We start from the raw sequence: 20,188 nt of genomic DNA, 5'->3' as shown, positions 1-20,188 counted from the left end.
GAAGTGTAGTATTAAACTCAGAACAAAAAAATCAGGAAATTCACCAACAATAATGCTTACATTTGAAGTATGCTGAAATCAGATTTAACAGTTTTTAGATAAAAAATTCAGTAAATAAAACTATTATTCAATAAGTTTCAACACTAAAGTCTTATTTTTTAATGTATGAAAGAATGATCACGTTTACATTTTGTCGTCAAGGACGTACACAGCAATCAGAGCTTGAATGAGTTAAAATTATCAATCATGGCACGGCAATATTAAATATTCTTTGTGACAAGAAACCCACTCGAAATAAAAATGTATCTCAGAACAGTTGTTATGGGTATTAACACTTTTACTGATGAGGAGAGAACAATGTTTCAACCTTCCTAGGTCATCTTCAGGTTAAGAAACAGAGTTTGCAACTGACTGTTGCTGGACACATCTTACGAACAACAGCAAATGAGTACGGAATTGTAGGGGCATTGCTGTTAGATGTTAGGTAATTAATTAGTATGGGTATAAAGGTGTTCCTTTATATTAGTTTTAATTGATGTATAAGTAAGGCTTCTTTGATATTGCATTTGTTTCCCTACTTAGTATTTGGAAAGTAATTAATAACCTAACATCCAATTGCAATGTTCCCTATGACACTGCACCCATTTGTAGCCTCGTTCCTAAGACGTGTCTGGTAAAGGTCAGTTGCAAACTCTCTTTGTTAACCTGAAGATGACCTAGGAAGGTTGAAACGCTATTCTCTGCTCATCAATAAAAGTGTTAATACCCATACCAACTGTTGTGAGATACAGTATTAAATAGTATTTATATAAATGAGTTAAAATTTAAGAATATTCAACACTTACTTTTGTATCTATGCTGAAATCACGGTAAGCTACTAAGCCACCATACAGAAAGAAATCACTGTCTTCAGTAATACAACCATCCACAACCTGGAAAAGAAGAAAAAGTATTTACTGTGATACAACAATCTATATCGTATGGTACGAAATCAAAATTCAATAATTATTTGACACAACCATCTACTAGTAATATATAAATCACTGTTCTGTGATAAAGCCATATACTAGTAATAAATAAATCATCCTGTGATACAGCCATCTACAAGAGAACATTAATCATCATTCTCTGTTTTACAGCCATCTACAAGGAGTATATAAATAATCATCATATGATACAGCCATCTACTAGTAGTACATTAATCATCATCATGCAATACAGCCATCTACTAGGAGTACATTAATTATAATCCTGTGATGCAGTCATCTACTAGAGAACATTAATCATCATCATGTGATACGGTCATCTACTAGGAGTACATAAATCATCATCCTGTGATACAGCCATCTGCTTGTATAGTAATTGTATAGCACTATAACAAAGATCACTAGTATAAAACAATGAGCTATGTGAAACAGTTCTATGTAATACAAGCAATCACAACTTGTTGTGAGGAATTATACAATACAAATAATGAAGATATCCTACATACTTTAAAAATTAAAAACAATCAAGTTCCTGGTGATGTCAGGAAACATTGTTTTATCAAATATCTGAAGAATGTTTATAAACTAATCCTATCTCAGTTATAAAATTTTACATATTTTTGGAGGATTAAATATAACACAGTCTAATACACTAAGAAAGATATTGGATTGTAACTTGCCAATTATAATTCTAGCTTTGTGAACCAAAACATTTTATGTTTGAAAGACTAACTTACCCCACATTGGTTTAGAAAAGCACACATTGCTTCAGCCTCTCCTTTACTTTCAATACTGTGTATTCCCAAACTTTCAAGCATATCCTGACACTGTAATAACAAATTGTAACAGCTGTTTAAGAAAACTGTTGACAAAAAATATATTTTTTACTGAAATACATGACACAAGTTCCTACAGTTAAAAATACTCTGTGTGTTGTTCATACTTAAAACTGTCCTTGTGTCATTCCAACAATAAAAGATACTTTGTGTGGTGTTCAAAGTTAACACTCTGTCATTACGTCATTCAACAGTTGAAGATACTTTGTGGGTTGTTAATACTTAAATCCTGTCCTTATGTCATTCCAACAGCTAAAAATAATTTGTGTGATGTTAATACTTAACACCTGTCCTTATGTCATTTAAAGATTAAAGATACTTTATGTGGTATTCAAACTTAACACCTTTTTTTATGTCATTTCAACAGTTGAAGATACTCTGTGAGGTGTTCAAAGTTAACAACTTTTTATGTCATTCCAACAGTTAATGAAACTCTGTGTAATGTTCAAAGTTAAAACCTTTTCCTTATTTCATTCCAACAGTTAAAGATGCTCGGTGTGGTGTCTGAAGTTAACACGTGTTCTTATGTCATTCCAACAATTAGATACTTTGTGTTGTATTCAAAATTAACACATTTTATGTCATTCCAATGCTTAAAGATACTTTCTGTGGTGTTAATACTTAACACCTGTCCCTATGTCACTCCAACAGTTAAAGATACTTTGTGTAGTGTTAATACTTAAAACCTGTCCTTATGTTATTCCAACAGTGAAAGGTACTTGGTGGGGTATTCACAGTTAAAACTTTTTTAAGTTATTGCAACAGTTAAAGATACTTTGTAAGGTGTTCAAAGTTAACACCTGTCCTTATGTCATTCCAAGAGTTAAATACTTTGTGTGGTGTTAATACATAACACCTGTCTTATGTCACACTAAAGGTTAAAGATACTTTGTATGTTGTTCATACTTAAAACCTGTCCTTGTGTCTTTCGAACTGTTAAAGAAATTTTGTGTGGTGTTCAAAGTTAACACCTATCCTTATGTCATTCCAACAGTTAATGAAACTTTGTCTGGTGTTCAAAGTTAACACCTTTTCCTTATGTGATTCCAAGAGCTGAAGATACATTGTGAGGTGTTCAAAGTTAACACCTTATCATTATGTCATTCCAACAGTTAAAGAGACTTTGTGTGGTGTCCATATTTAACACCTGTCCTTATGTCATTCAAAATGTTAAAGACTATATGCATTTTGATAATACTTAACACCTATCCTCATGTCATTCCAAGAGTTAAAGATACTCTGCATTGTGTTCAAAGTTTACACCTGTCCTTATGCCATTCCAACAGTTGAAGTTACTTTGTGTGGTGTTCATACTTAAAACTTGTCCTTGTGTCATTCCAACAGTAAAATATTTACCACTTTATGTGGTATTCAAAGTTAACTCCTTGTTTATGTCATTCCAACAGTTAGTGAAACTTTGTGTGGTGTTCAAGGTTAAAACTTTTTCCTTATGTCATTCCAATAGTTAAAGATACTTTGTGTGGTGTTAATACTTAAAACATTTCCTTGTGTCATTCCAACAGTTCAAGATACTTTGGATGTTCTTAATACTTAACACCTATTTTTATGTCATTTCAACAGTTAAAGATACTTTGTGTGGTGTTCAAAGTTAACACCTGTCCTTATGTCATTCCAACAGTTAAAGATACTTTAACCTTTTCATTATGTGGTCCCTATATTTAGAACTTCTTTATTCTTACTTAATTTTTAAAAAACTGGGTGAAAGTCACATTCTTGTGGGTTTCATTCAAAAAGTTGCCACCTCTATATTTGCTGATCATTATGGGACCTATACGTAGGTTCCTACATACAATGTAAAATATGAGCAGGTCTATGCAGAAACAATTTTCTTACTTCTTTTAGTACAGCTTTAAAATGAGAACGATTTCCCTTCTGAGCATTTATTTTGTGAGAGCCACGATATCTTGCATTATTCCTCTGGGACATCACTTCATACTTCAGAACTGGTGCTTCTCCTTCTGTTACAAACATGAGATTAACCCCGATCTGAAGAAGGTAGGAAACTCGAAAGAAAAGATTCCTGTTACAAAAAGAAAAAAAGAGGTAGGTATTTCATGCTTATCGGCACAAAGGTACTAGGCTATCTGTGTCAAACAAGAGGTAGTACACTATAATGGAATATGGAAATGAACGTAAAAATACATAAAATATGTAAAATTAAGACCTGCCAGGAAGACTGAAGCATTAAGTTCAAACTTCCTGTCAGTCACCTGAAGTTAGCCTTTCCAGTCCTGGGTTCAGGTCAAAATAAAATGAAAATGTGTAAAAGAAACTATGCTAAAACAGTGTATAGTCCAATAAAAACCTTAAGTCAAAAAGACCAACAGCTCTTAAAAATGTAAAAACATGAGTGAGGTGGCCAGTATCACCTACGGCATTGGCTAATGTCAAGGGCAAACCTACCTTAAAAATGTGTTTAAAATGGCATTGTCGTTCTTGGTTGTAACGATGGCACAATGATAAAATATGTACAATTGTGACCTGAGTGCCACACAGACCACACATTAGTGCATCAGTACCAGATAAAAGGAAGCAGTGAGTTAAAAAACTGTGACCAATGAGTAGCCAAAACAACTTCCTCCCTTTGATCTTTACAGAAACAAGATGGTGAAAGAGGTGAAGATGGCTTGAGTTGAAAAAGCTTATTATTTTCCTTGCTCACTCCAGGTCAACTGCCAACTGTTGTATAGTCGGATTTTGATAACTGGACCATAGTCCATGTATGGAGCAGAAATGGTGGTGATAGAGCCAGAGCAGATGGACTTTGCCATTCTGTCAGCTAGCTCATTTCCATGAATACCAATATGACCTGTTATCCAAAAATCTGGACAGAGATGAGCCAGTTTGTTTTGGATATTGATAAGAATAGGATGGTAGCAAACATGTAACAGTGTCAGGGCCAATAGACAGCTGAGTGAATCAGTATAGATTGTACAATTCATATATTGCATAGTTTCAATATGATTCAGGGCAAGAGAAATGGCATACAATTCAGCAGTGAACACAGAAACTGTAGAGAGAATATTGTGTGCTACAATTGAACTGTAACAAACCATGACAAAACCTACAGTCACCTGGTTTTGAACCATCCATATATATGGGAATGGATGGATTGTTTGACAGTTGTTCAGCAAATAAAGAGCAATATTTCCAATTGGAAATACCGGCCTTCCTTAGATGACTCAAAAATAGGTTACAGTTGGGGATATTAATTAGCCATGATGGAAGAGGCCAAACTGTTGATACTGCTATGCTATTCAGAGATATATCCAATATTTCTTATTGTGCCTGAATAGGAAGGCTAAAGGTAACAATGGCAGATTTTCTATTATGAAAAAGTGTGGCCCACTGAGGATGGAACTCACAACCCCAAGTAGGATGCTGTGGTAAAGAGCAAAGTTTGGAAGCATGCATAAGAGACAGTTGCAAACAGTAAATATACAGAGGGGATTCATGGGACTCCACATACAAACTTTGAACTGGAGAAGTATGAAAGGCCCCAGTGCAAAGCTGAAGTTCCTGATGACGGATAGGATCCAGTATTTTCGTAAAATTAAAAGCCATTTTCTGTGGTCCACCTAAGTATATGACTGATTGCAGTTTGTAGATGCCACTCAATAAACCTCATGTTTGATGACTGACATGAGATATGAAAGTCATCAATGAAAAGTCTATTTGCAACTGTAGGAGGTTGCTGTTCACTGATGGCATTAATCTTTATAATGAAAAGTGTGACACTCAGAATACAGCCCTGAGAGAAAGTGTTGAGCCCACACGGACCTGGAATTAGCAGTTCATTAAAATATGCTTAATAAAGAATGGCAAATTGCCATGCAATCCACATGAGTAAATGTCTTGCAAGATGCCATGTTGTGTCACAAGCTTTCTGTAAATAATAAAAAAGAAACAAGATGTTGTTGCTTCAAAAAAGGCTTCTCTAACTGATGTTTCAAGGCAAATTAAGTGGTCTATCATGGAGCATTGTCTTCAGAACCCACACGAAGTGGGTGAGAGAAGGTTGTTTGATTCAAGGAACCAAACAAGATGAGCATTAATCATACTCTCTAAGGTCTTACTGAGACAACTTGTCAAAGCAATGGCACAGTAATTTGAAGGAATCTTTGGATCTTTCCCAGATTAAATAATAGGGAGTATGATAGCTTGGTATCAAGCATCAGGAAAGACATTTTCCTGTCATATCTGGATAAAGACAGCTAGGAGAATAGTAAGAGAGACAGGAGAAAGGTGGCATAACATCTCATAATGTATAACATCAGGTCCAACTGATGTATTGCCAGACTGATAAAGTGCAAGTTTGAGTTCCACCAGTGTAAGAGGGCAATTGTAATCACAAGGATGATCAGTGGAAAAGGAAAGAGACAGATGTTCAACTCGTGTTTTAATACCTAAGAATGAAAGGAATGAGTTTGAAGAGCTAGATACATGAGAGAAACATTCACCAAAAGTATTGGCAATGTTCTGAGCATCAGCAACTTCATAGCCATTGAATATTAAGATAGAGAGTGGACAAAAGTATACCATTCACTCATCCTCTGGATCTTGTCCCATATGACTTTTGAACTAGTGGTTGAAGAAATGTTGGAGGTAAATTTAATCCAAGATTCCTTCTGGCTTTGATGTCAAACTCACCGAGTCTGTGCACAGGCTTGCTGAAATGCAATGAGGTTTGTAAGCATGGGATATCTACGAAACTTATCCCAAACATGTTTCTGAGCTCTTCGTGTTATAGAACAAGCAAAATTACACCAAGGGTAGGGATACCATGGGAAAGATGTCAAGGTTTTGGGATGCACTGAGCAGCTTCTTGAACAATACAGTTAGTTACTGCTGCTACATGATTATCTGTTGATGATTTATCTAAGATGGCAGGATCAAGTTCCAAAAGGGCAGTGAAAGAGGGCCAATTTGGCATGGTCCAACTTCCACTGAGGCACACAGGTCAGGTGGCTCTCACCATGGCCAATCTCTCTTAATATGATAGGAAAATGATTGTTACCCCATGGATTTATATCAACTTCCCATGAAAAGCAAGTGAAAAGTGAAGGGTAGCACATAGAAAGATCTATAGCAGTAAATGACTGACTGGATGCATGAAAATAAGAGCCAGTATTGAAGAGAGACAGGTTGTGATTCAAGAGCATATGCTCTACAGCACGATCCCTCACATCAATACTAGAACCACCCGAGAGGGGTTATGTCCATTAAGATCACCCAAAATTAAAAAGAGAGTTGGCAGTTGCTCAATGAGGGCATCATCAAGGGATGATCATTTTTTTCCAGGGGTGGTATGACCCAAGGAGATATGGATGGCTACAGCCTCCAATGGCATATTTAATGGCAAGGACCGAGTGGGCACATGTTGATCAACCAGCAGTGCTACTCCCTCATGTCCTTGTCCTTTACATGACCTGTCATTTTGGTATAAGAAGAATTATTGAATTTTGAATGTGTTAGTAGGTTTTAAAAATGTTTCCTGTAAAAAAAGACATTTGGGATGATAAAAATCAAATCCTTGATGTCATTCACATTTGATCAAAAACCTCAACAGTTCTATTGGATTAGCATGGCCATTTCTCTTTATTATGGAGGAGAATATGGCATGAAGACCTTCTGCTTGCGACCGTGCTTTCTTTTTTTATTGTATGTGGGCCAGTCACTCTCTGGATCGAGTAGGCAGGTCAGAGTTTGTACACATACATTCCAGTGATTGAGGACATGAATGAATGGGTTTAATTTTTGGAGTGTTAAAAGAGGAAGACCCCATGAAAACACCTGGGCTTGAACAAGGTGGCGTTGGGCAATGACTGGATGATGTGGTAGGTACAGAGATAGAAGTAGATACTGATTTGTTGACTTTGTTGATTTTGGAGGCTACTAGATTAAGATGCGCTGTTAAGGATTCTGTAAGAAGCATGGAAAGGTCTGTTTGGATTCCTACTGTAGTAGTGAAACACAGCAGCATAAGTCCGAGATGGAATTGGGATAGTAATTTCCGAGCCTCTGCATAAGTAATATTATAAACTGTTTTTAGCCGTTGCACTTCTTTCTCTTCCACCCATTTTGGGCAAGAAGTAAAATAGGAAGGATGTGGACCACTACAGTTAACAAAATGCAGTTCTAGTTGGCATTCACAAGCATCATGGTCTTTACCAGCACAATGGGCACATGTTAAGGAACCACGGCAAGAATATTTCGAGTGACCATATCTTTGACAATAAAAACATCCAACAGGAATATAAGGCCGTATCTTACAATTCAGATATCCTGCCTTGATTGTGGTGGGAGAACATGATATTGTAAATGTTAATATCAGAACATTTGTCAGCTCCATAATCCCATCTCTACGAGTACAAATTCGACACACGGCTGTAATACATTGGCTGGTAAAACCTGCGAGAATCTCTGACTCTGGAATGGTCTTTAAATCCCTCTCAACTATAACTCCTCTGGAAGAATTCAAAGTAGAATGAGGAGTAACCTTAATGAATATTATGAACTGTCTTGAGACACCCAGAATTATCCCCAATGGGGTTTGACTTCAAGAAGGGTTTGGAATGTGTGATGAAGCTGTTTTTACTAAAATGTCCTAAGACCATAATTGTTTTTACTGATTTAGATGAACAGCAAGCCATTCTGAAAAAACAAATGGTCACATCTGCCCTAAGGGTTTTTCAGTTTAAGAATGTATAATCAAAAATCACAGAACAGATTCAAGTTGAAAGTTTCATCTTACAGTGTCCTCAATGCAAGGTTGTTTGCCAGTAGTTGAATTTTTTCTATGCTGTCATACTTGTTTATTTTTTCATTTGAGGGGCATCCATAATTTAAAAAAAATGTATTTTGGTGCCCACTGAACCCACCCACCATGAAGCTCTATGAGGGAATGCACTACAGTGCCATATAAGGTCACTGCAACAATGCCAGGGTTTTGTGAGCACTATACCCAAACACCAGTATCAGACAATGTCCACTCCACCTGTTGAGGACCTCCTACACTGGCACTCAGTTGACCCTGGCCAAAATGGACTAGCCAATTGATCTTGGGGAGCCACCCCAAGACTGCCCATCTACAGGAATTCAAGGCCAAAGTAATGTGTTGGAGTTGTACCCCTCAACCACCAGGATCCTCTCCTCCCCTTCACAAGTCATCACGCATGGCAAACATGCAGGTGGATCTTTAGATCCCAAAAGAGGTAAACTGAAAGTACAGAACCTTCTCTGGGACATTTCCTCACCATGTACAAGAATCTAAATTGAGAGGAAAGAAAAGAGAGAACTTACAAAACACATTTAGTTTTACAATGATATGATAAATATGTGAACCACAAAGGGTATAATCCAAACTTCAATGATACTAAGATGATGCTCCGGTTAGTTCAAGCTTGACTTCAAATCTTGGACACTTTATTGGTTTCCAAGATGGATGTCAAATAAAAGAAAAACAAACTGCTTCTATAAATATGATCCACTGTAAATAACCTATTATGAGTGTAGTGCTCCACATTGAAGCTATCACACTGAAATTTTTAATGTCAATGGCCCTTCGGGACATTGAATGTGTTGAGCAACACCTAAAGTCTACTATTACAAACGTTAACTTCATAAAGAAGATTCTGACAGTGCTTTATATCAATGTTGAATTTTTGGAATGTGCTGAAATGTATAGCAAGTTATGAGGTGGTATTCATTTACTTTTTAATTATTATTACAAACTTCTGGTGTGGTCAACCATGGAAGACCTCTCCAGAATGGGTTTCACAAAGTTTACTATTACCATTCAGTGCACAATAGGCCAGTGATGTTCTGCAGATTTAGATGGTAAGATATGTGTTACACAACCACAAAACAGAGACATCAAACTGCAGTTCACTATTTGATTTGGAGCTCTCATCCTAACCACATATTATGTCAGTACCTCATGGCTGGCTGCTGGATTTAGAGTAGAATCAAGTAACATAACTCCTCACACATGGTTATTTTTTGGTTGTTTTTATTTTGTCCATCATATTCTTGTATTATGGGTCACAGAGGAAGTAAAGGGGGGAGATTGTTCCTGTTCTGTTCTTTTTGCTATCTCTCACTGTGTTATATATTAAGGATAGCATTGCTTTTGGATGATTCCATTCAAATCTCACTGTTGGGGAAGTTGGTTTTTAATATATTGACATCCTTTTGCTACCAGATTGACTAAGATACCACCATGTTCAGCAGTAAGAATGGTTCTTGATTCCTCCTGGTCCCACCAGATTTTTGGATCTCAATTTCTCTTATTTGTAAGAACATCCTGGGGTTTCTTCTGTCATTCTCTTGTACAGGTTCTGCCTTCTATTCAGTGTGGATTCTAGCTAAGTTGTGAGGAGAGGGAAGGATCATAACAGAAGTTATAATTTTCCTGTGCTGAAAATGTATTTTGAAGAAATACTTCCTACCCTTCCTATAGTGCTTACATCTTTTACCAAACTTCAAAGCGATAGATCAGAAGAGGTGCATTCAGGGTATCACATGTGACGTTCCTATTGGTGGAGAAGTGGCGCATGATGGTTTGCATGCAAGACATGTTGGAATCATTTGATTCCAACTGAGAAACCACAAGGCTTGTGGCATTTAAATTAAAATGTTCACATACAGAATACAGCACAGGACTTGAATAGCTAATTGTGTGATAAAAGGTAAAAACCACATCAGAATTACATACCTCTTCCACTATAATTTAGTTGAGCCTTATTTTCAGTTTAAGCCCAGTACTGTTCACAACTGGATCAAAACTAACAAAAACCAGGCATTATATTCAATATCAACTGAAACAATGATTAAAAAAAATATATATGTAAAAATGGCTGGTATGGGTAGAAAAAGCACTATGTTTAATTACAATCTTGGTAAATATATAGCATGGGCATTCTCCAAATACGTAACATCAGCCAACTCATTCATCAAAGACTCTTAATATCAAATCTAACCTTAATCAACTTACTCATAAAGCCTTAATGGCCAGTTTTGATGTCATATTCCTCTTTAAAAAATTTCCACCCACAGAAGCCTGTAAGATAGCCTGTGAACTCTGTATCTGAGACCCTAACTTATCAATAGACATTACCAGAAACCAATTAGCAACCCTCATAAAATTCACCACGATGAAGACAACTTTCATGTTCAACAAACGTAACAACATCAATAAGTTTCCTCCACAAACCATAGAAAACATTATTCACACACACCTAGACATAAAGCAAAATCAACCAACAAAAGTAAATATATCTAACGAATGAAAAATTCATAAAACCATATTCTGCTGCATACCATATATTCCTGACATCAGCAGAAAAATAGCCAACATTTGGCAAAAACTAGTAACAAAATATGACATTCCAGTTAATACCAAATTTATTCAAAACCAGGCACAAAACTGAGGTCTATACTATGTAAAAACTACACTGACAAACATCACACCAACATTATTTATAAAATACAATGTGACAACTGCTATGACTTCTATATTGGAGAAACAAGTAAAAAAAATGGAAACCAGATTCAAAGAACATAAAAAGCCACCTTCACACATTTTCTAACACTGCAAGTGAAATAAACACAACATAACCATAGAGAACACCCAAATACTAAATAAAGAAACAAACATAAACACCTTTATACCTATATTAATAACTATAATCAAACATCTAAGCATGCTCTCTACATTCCCACACTCAATTACACAACTGCCTTCAAATATGTGATCAGTCAGCTATCAGTCAGTCACCTCTGGGTCATTCCATATCAAATCATCCAGATTTTGGAAAATTTTCCAGGTGACCCCCTCAGAATGCCTTGAAAAATTCACATGTGCTCATCTATCCATATAATGAAAAATTGCCAAATATCAGATCAATATCTCTAATAGTTTCTGATTTACAGCCCTGTAAAATTTAAGTAATATTTGTTTATTTGTGGCGAATTCATTTTTGGGACACTTTGGCTGCTTAAAGCTGCAAAAGTAATGGTGGTAGAAGGCTGAAATTTGCTACACTGACTGAATTAATCTCACAGAATTCAAAAATGGTCTCAAACCAAGTTTATCTCTCTTAGGATTTTCATAGCGAGGCTGTAACATCACCTAAAAACTCAAAATTGTGAAAAAACATTGGTTTATGTAAAGAGCCACAGCTCTAAGGCTTAATATGATACAAAGCTGAATTTTGTTTTCAAATTTCCCATAACATATCAGTTGATAAATCAGCAATTGTTGTAATTAAAAGTCTATTAAATTTCCTGTAAAAAAATTTAGTTGCATGCAACTTTTTATGATTTAGCTAAAAATAGACCTACTTCAGGCCACAGTTTGACCATGTCACCAGTTATTCAGCCTTTTCAGATTTTTACCACATATTCTTACACCTCTGAATATGATCTACAAAAAAAATTAGGATGACGTTCAACCTATGTTTTGAGTTATATTATTTTAAATTATCCTCTGACCATACGTTGTTTACTTGAAAAAAAACCTTCAATTCAGGTGTGTTACTGTGAACAAATATATCCATACAACTTTGAAATAATTTATGAATCCCATTGAAATATTCTAATCAGCCTTTACCATATATTCTTACATCTCTGAACATGATCTTCAAAAACATCAAGGTTGTGAAAAATAATAAATTATCAAATTTTAAGTGTCTCTGATATGTACCATTGGGCAAAGGACCACATTCAGGGCATTCAGTTTTTTTTTGTCAATCAGTAATCAGTCCTGCAGAATTGTGTAAAGTTTGATCTACTTGAGCACTTTGAAAAATGCAAAACTGTGGCAGGTATGAGGTCACATCATAGTTTTATTCCCCACTCTACCAACAAATTGTGTATGAGAAGGTGATGATGTGTACACAGTTGTAACTGTTGGTAGTAGCAGTGAAAGTGATGCTGCAGAAGCTCAAATAGGGTCGAATGATAACAATGACAATTATCAGCTAGTGAAATATGTGGCATGTATATACGAACATGAACGGTATGTGGGAAACATAACACATAGATCAGATGAACATTCCAATGTGTTGGTGTCATTTATGAAGAAATCAAAAAACAAACTGTTCTCATGGCCTGCAAGGTTACATAAAGATGAAAGCTGGATTCCTTTCCAACATATTCTTTGTCTGATAAGTGCACCTACCATGCAAGGCAGTAGTGCTCACCACTATGTTCTAAGTCAGAGATTTCAGCATAATCAAACTCGAAGTTCAGATATTTATTCAAGCTGTCTGAACAAAACAATGTTTATTTGATGTTGTTAAGGCTAATTTATCGCCAAAGCAGTTTTTTGAAACATTTCATTGTCATGATTATTGCAGTTTGGTGTGACTATAATCTTTCTCATAATTATTATATTATGAATCTTAAACTCAGCCATATCTGCATAACTGTAATGCATACACAATATATTTGCATTGCCATGTGATCTAACTAGTTATGTCAATAAACTTGTTCAGAAATGAATTAATTCTTTCTTGTTTCTTACAACTTCATTATTTAACATTGTGAAAGGCTGGTTAGAATATTTCAGTGGGATTTATAAAATACTGACAGGTATTTTTCAAAATTGTATGAATATATTTGCACACAGTAACACACCTGAATTGAAGGTTTTTTTTTTCAAGTAAATAACGTATGGTCAGAGGATAATTTAAAATAAAATAACTCAAAACATAGGTTGAACGTCATCCTAATTTTTTTTGTAGATCATATTCAGAGGTGTAAGAATATGTGGTAAAAATCTGAAAAGGCTGAATAACTGGTGACATGGTCAAACTGTGGCCTGAAGTAGGTCTATTTTTAGCTAAATCATAAAAAGTTGCATGCAACTAAATTATTTTACAGGAAATTTAATAGACTTTTAATTACAACAATTGCTGATTTATCAACTGATATGTTATGGGAAATTTGTAAACAAAATTCAGCTTTGTATCATATTAAGCCTTAGAGCTGTGGCTCTTTACATAAACCAATGTTTTTTTACAATTTTGAGTTTTTAGGTGATGTTACAGCCTCGCTATGAAAATCCTAAGAGAGATAAACTTGGTTTGAGACCATTTTTGAATTCTGTGAGATTAATTAAGACAGTGTAGCAAATTTCAGCCTTCTACCACCATTACTTTTGCAGTTTTAAGCAGCCAAAGCTGACCGAAAATGAAGTCGCCAAAAATAAAACAAAGGTAATTAAATTTTACAGGGCTGTAAATCAGAAACTATTAGAAATATTAATCTAATATTTGGTAATTTTTCATTATATGGGTAGATGAGCACATGTGAATTTTTCAAGGCATTCTGTGGGGGTCACCTGCAGTCCCCTGGATGATTTGACATAGAATGACCCCTCTTTCTTTCTGTGTGAACCTCACCATGACAGAAGGTCAAAACATTGTTCGCCCCTCTACATAGTGCTTTCTCTACCCATACCAGCTGTTTTTACATTTATACTTTTTTCTACAAGTGGGTATTTTGAACACCATGAATGATTAAAAGAATACAAGTTTTATAATAGATATATAAGTGGAACAAAGACAATTAAGAACATTTTTCCCCAAAAATAAAAATTGGATATTAAGGAAAGAAAGAACTACATCTTCTTGAATTGAATGTAGGAACAAGATTTCACAAAACTTGCACACAGGTATCTACGTTTGTGTGTATATATACAAACACACACATAACTAATCCTAACTCAAGCAAGAAACAGATTTCATCTGATATCCATACATATATATGTGTGTGTGTGTACATATAACATATATATACATTCCAAATAAAAAATACGGTTATTAGCATAAGAGCAGGAGCAACATTTCACAACTGATGCACAGTTTGTAGGGGAGTAAATAAGAACAAGGTTTTAGTTTCACATTAACTTTACATCTAGAAGTAAAAGAAAGAAAATCCATATTTTACATTAATTTTACATCCACAAGTAAAGAAACAATATTCAGATTTCACATTAACTATACACCTTCAAGTAGAGAAACAAAATCCACATTTTACAATAACTTTTCATCTTCAAGTAAAAAAAAAGAAATCCACATTTTAAATTAACTTTACATCTAGCAGTTAAGAAACAGAAACAAAATTTGACTTTAACTTTAGATCAAGAAGTAAAGAAAAAAAATCCATATTTTACATTAACTTTACATCTAGAACTAGAGAAACAAAATCCAGATTTTACAGTAACTTTACAAAGGGAAGTTAAGAAACAAAATCCAGATTTAACATTAACTTTACATCTAAAATTAAGAAAACACAATCCCAATCTTACATCAACTTTACATCTACAAGTTGAAAAAAAATCCAGATTTTACATTAGCTTTACACCCAGAAGTAAAGAAACAAAATCCAGATTTGACATTAACTTTACATCTAGAAGAAAAAAAACAAAATCTAGATTTCACATTAACTTTACATCTAGAAGAAAAGAAACAAAATCCAGATTTTACATTAACTTTACATCTGGAAGAAAAGAAGCAAAATCCAGATTTCATATTAACTTTACATCTAGAAGAAAAGAAACAAATTCCAGATTTTACATTAACTTTACAAACAGATGTGAAGAAACAAAAGGCAGAGTTTATATTAATTTCATGACTAGAAGTAAAGAAACAAAATCCAGATTTTACATTACATTTACATCAAGAAGCAGAGAACCAAATTCCAGACTTACAATTAAGTTTACATCTAAAAATAAATTAACAAAATACAGATTTTACATTAACTTTACGTCTAGAAGTAAAGACACGAAATCTACATTTTACATTAACTTTACATCTAAAAGTCAAAAAACAAAATCCAGATATCATATTAACGTTACATCCAGAAGTAACTGATCAAAATCCATATTTCATCATTAACTTTAATCTAGAACCAGAGAAACAAAATCCAAATTTTTTGTTAACTTTACATGATAAAGTAAAAAAACAATACCCAGATTTTCAATTAACTTTACATCTAGAAGACATGGAATCAAAATTTTACATTATATTTACATCTAGAAATAAGGACACAAAATAAAGATTTTACATTAAGTTTATATTTACAAGTAAAGAAACAAAATCAACATTTTACACTAACTTTACATCCACAAGTAAAGAAACAATATTCAGATTTCACATTAACTTTACATTTAAAAATAAAGAAACAAATTCCAGATTTCACATTAACTTTACATATACAACTAAAAAACAATATCCAGATCTTACATCAACTTCAGATCAAGAACTAAAGAACCAAAATCAAGATTTTACATTAACTTTACATCCAGAAGTAAAGAAACAAAATCCAGATGTTACATTAACTTTACATCTAGAAATACAGACAAACTTCAAATTTCACATTAACTTTACATCTACAAGTAAAGAAACAATATCCAGATTATAAATTTACTCTACATCTAGAAGACATAAAATCCATATTTTACCATCAACTTTACATTTAGAAGTAAAAAACAAAATCCTGATTTTAAATTATCTTTACATCTAGAAGTAAAGGAACAAAATCCAGATTTTACTTTATGTCTAGAAGTTAAGAAAGAAAGTCAAGATTTTATATTAACTTTACATCTAGAAATAGACATAAAATACAGATTTTACATTAATTTTATACCTACAAGTAAAGAAACAAAATCCAGATTTTATGTTAACTTTACATCTAGAAGTAAAGAAACAAAATCCAAATTTCACATTAACTTTACATCTAGAAGTAAAGATACAAAATCCAGATTTCACATTAAATGTACATCTAGAAGTAAAGACACAAGCTCCAAATTTCACATTAACATTAGATCTAGAAATCAAGAAACAATATATAGCTAGTATTATAACAAGTAAGTAAGTGATTTCAGATAAACTTTATACCTGAGATGTGGGTTTTTCACATATTCCAATGAGGTGTGATTCTGGCTGGCAACAACCCAGCCACTCAGGTCGACAGCCAAAGTCTTCCCTTGTAAACTTGTTAAATGACATGGTTCACATGCAGGACTTAAAACATTCCACAGCTGGTTGACCCCCATTGTTTTAGCTCTGCAAAGATATTAAAGCTTACAAAAACAATATAATTAGTTCCTCATTCATTTGTATTTAATAAATAACTTTCATTCATACAATACTGGAATATGTTTGTTATAACTTATTTTACTTACAAAATCATACTCCTGATTTAATAAAATTAATACTGTTATAAAAAATGTATATTTACTTTGAAAATTTTAGAAACAAGTTAGGAATAAACAGTAAAAAAGGGATTTTAGATCACATCAGTTAAATAAATATTATATAACTTATGGATTCCATGCAATTTGCTATAAAGATGTAACTGACAGGGAAAAGTCCACAAAATATTCTAATTTACTGAATATAATCTGCTTTAATAAAAACAATGTCATATGTAGAAACACAATGTACAGTAGTGTTGAAGCATCACATGGAAATATAAAGTTGATTTTTAAAGAGTTACATGTAATTAGTGTTGAAGCATCATTTGGAGTAAAGAAGTTGATTTTTAAAGAGTTACACTGGTGTTGAAGCATCGATGGAAGTACAGAAGTTGATTTTAAAGAGTTACACTGATGTTGAAGCATCATTTAGAAATATAGGTTTTTTTAAAAAGTTACACTAGTGTTGAAGCATCACATGGAAATATAGAAGTTGTTTTTTTAGAGTTACACTGGTGTTGAAGCATCACATGGAAATAGAGAAGTTGTTTTTTAAAGAGTTACACTAGCGTGGAAGCATCACATGGAAATATAGAAGTTGTTTTTTAAAGAGTTACACTGGTGTTGAAGAATCATTTAGAAATATAGAAGTTGTTTTGTTAAAGAGTTACACTGGTGTGGAAGCATCACATGGAAATATAGAAGTTGTTTTTTAAAGAGTTACACTAGTGTGGAAGCATCATTTGGAAATATAGAAGTTTTTTTTTAAGAGTTACACTGGTGTTGAAGCATCATTTGGAAATATAAAAGTTGACTTCCTATAGATAATATTTCCTGCCTACCAAGAATCAAGCTATATAATTATCAATGTGTACAGAAATGGAGAATTAATAAAACTTCATTCTGATGAAGAATATTATTATTAATGTACAGTACAGTAGAAGTATGATATTAAATTACAGTACAGTTCAGGTATTGCATTAAAGTACAATAGAGTATAGATATGGTATTAAGGCATAGTACAGTAGAGATGTTTAAAAATGGCAGGAATGGGTAGAGAAGGCACTAATAGAGGAGCGAACAATGTTTTGACCTTCTTCGGTGATCGTCAAGTTCACAGAGGAAGAAAGAGGTAACTGACCGATAGCTGACCACATGTTTGAAAGTGGTTGTGTAATTGAGTGTAGGAATATAGAGGGCGTGTTTAGATGTTGGATATATTTATTTATATAGGTATACAGGTGTTCCTTTGTATTGGTTTATTTTGGGCTTGAGTTGTTATATAAGTACAAAGATATTAAAGTACAGTACATGCATGGTATTAAACCCAAGATGTCACTCATACTCCAGCAACTTTCGTCCAGAAACTGAATATCCTAGATGTTGTTATTTTGTCATTTTTTTTAAATGATGCCAGGGATTGTAATTTTAAAACTAAACAAAAAGTGGTAGGTGAGCCTGAAACTTTGAGAACCAATGCTCTAAATGTTGCCTAACCAGCAATCTAAACAATAAAATTATAACCTCTCAATATTTGAATTCAATACTTCATACATACAACTTCAAATTGTATTTGTTCTCTCACTAGGAACAGCATATTCTTATATGGCTTAAAGAGATTGGTTACAAAGATAGCTTCTTTCTGTAATAGTGTTAAGGTTATTCCCATCAAACTTATAATTTAAATTAAAGGTCATTCACCATGTATTCTCAAAACTTACCAAATAACATAAATCCTTATTTAAAGCAATAGCATCTTCCACGTAGCAACACCAAAGACCATCATATCAACAAATTTAAGTAACTTCTTGACTATTCACTCCTGTGTCACTGATTTTAATCAAAAAGAGCAAATGTTCGAACACTGGGTCCTGAGGTAACCCATTTGAACTCCACTTATAACACTATTACTTTCTTCCATCCAACTACTTTTCTATAATATATAATGATCCAACTTATCTCACACACTTTCTGTGCATTTATTACTGACTTTGAAATTTGGTAATTACTTTTTTCTAAAATCTCAATGCTTACAATTAGTCTCATATTTAAACCTTATAATATCATTTAATTTTTACAGGTATACAAATATTCATATTTGTTTTAGAAAACTTCAAGTAACATAACTGGTCCCTTTCTTTAACTATTTGTCAATGTTGCAGATAACAATTTACACAACTCTTTCACTACACGTTTTATATGTTACTTTGTCATTAATTAGACTGAAAAAGTCCAGTACTTCAAAATAACTTATGAACGTATTTTAGTTTTAAAACTTGAGGTAACAAATATAAAAAAAAAAAAAATTTAATCTGGTGGTACAAGTATGTTGCATTATTAAGTTATTTAAAAATGACGGTTCTCCTGTTCACTCGAACTTAAAAATTTGTTTCTTACTAAATGTATTATTTAATTCCTGTAATTTAAGAAAACATATATTGTTAATGAAGCGAGCAGTGCATTTAATCTCACATCTGTGCTAATTTACAAGTATACATTTATTTAGACTGTAGACTAATAAATTACAAATTCAACTCCATAACATGCTTTCGTAACAAACCGGCCTGTTTAATATTAATCATTTTATGGTATTATTATTACTAATAGTAGTACCTAATACCACTACTTGTACTACAGTGACCAGTACTTGATAAAAATAACATAATTGAAATTGAAAATGTTCACATATTTGGTCTATAAAATCCAAACGCAAAGAATGCTAAATGAAAAATTTCAAACTATTAACAAATAAACTAATTATACGTTACAAATATATGTATTTGTTATGACATATATTCTTACTTGCTAGCATTTATATTTCGGTATACTCATACAGACAAATTTTTTTATTTACACGATTGCAAACTATAAAGTCCTTGCACTTTGATCATAATGCGCCTGCGTAAAAACTAGCTAGACAAAACATATCAGGATCGTAATCGAATCACATTTTATAAAACATAACTTAATAACACAGCACGACAAGACCGTGATAATAGGAAACATTTATTAAATGTTTCGAAATCATCAAAATTCCATCAGCTGTAATCTAGATATAAAGAACAAACAAACAATAGTTGTAATTACAAAAGATATATGATATACATAAGAATTAAATAGTTTGAATATACCAATTATAA

At 33.3% G+C, this 20,188-nt stretch overlaps 1 protein-coding gene across 12 annotated transcripts in view; it reads right to left on the bottom strand.

Annotated features, from left to right (window-relative positions):
* The window catches only part of LOC143231414 (flap endonuclease GEN homolog 1-like), a 55,711-nt gene extending 35,724 nt beyond the window's left edge, over positions 1-19,987 (bottom strand). For 4 of the 12 annotated variants that reach the window (XM_076466002.1, XM_076466022.1, XM_076466014.1 and 1 more), the window contains exons 1-6: positions 19,851-19,987; positions 18,770-18,981; positions 16,750-16,917; positions 3,677-3,863; positions 1,724-1,813; positions 846-932 (exon numbers count right to left, since the gene is read on the bottom strand). In XM_076466002.1, the coding sequence (XP_076322117.1) occupies positions 846-932; positions 1,724-1,813; positions 3,677-3,863; positions 16,750-16,907 (522 nt within the window). In that variant the 5' untranslated portion in view covers positions 16,908-16,917; positions 18,770-18,981; positions 19,851-19,987. Of the gene's footprint in view, positions 1-845; positions 933-1,723; positions 1,814-3,676; positions 3,864-16,749; positions 16,935-18,769; positions 19,428-19,850 lie in introns of those variants that run through there. The other 8 variants (XM_076466010.1, XM_076465960.1, XM_076465974.1 and 5 more) reach the window with 7 other exon arrangements.
* Positions 19,988-20,188: the final 201 nt, after the last annotated feature.

The sequence above is a fragment of the Tachypleus tridentatus genome, chromosome 1 (genome assembly GCF_004210375.1).
Source record: "Tachypleus tridentatus isolate NWPU-2018 chromosome 1, ASM421037v1, whole genome shotgun sequence".
Classification (NCBI taxonomy): domain Eukaryota; kingdom Metazoa; phylum Arthropoda; class Merostomata; order Xiphosura; family Limulidae; genus Tachypleus; species Tachypleus tridentatus.
Note: the sequence above shows the minus strand (reverse complement) of the source record. Positions and strands in the feature narration are given on the sequence as shown.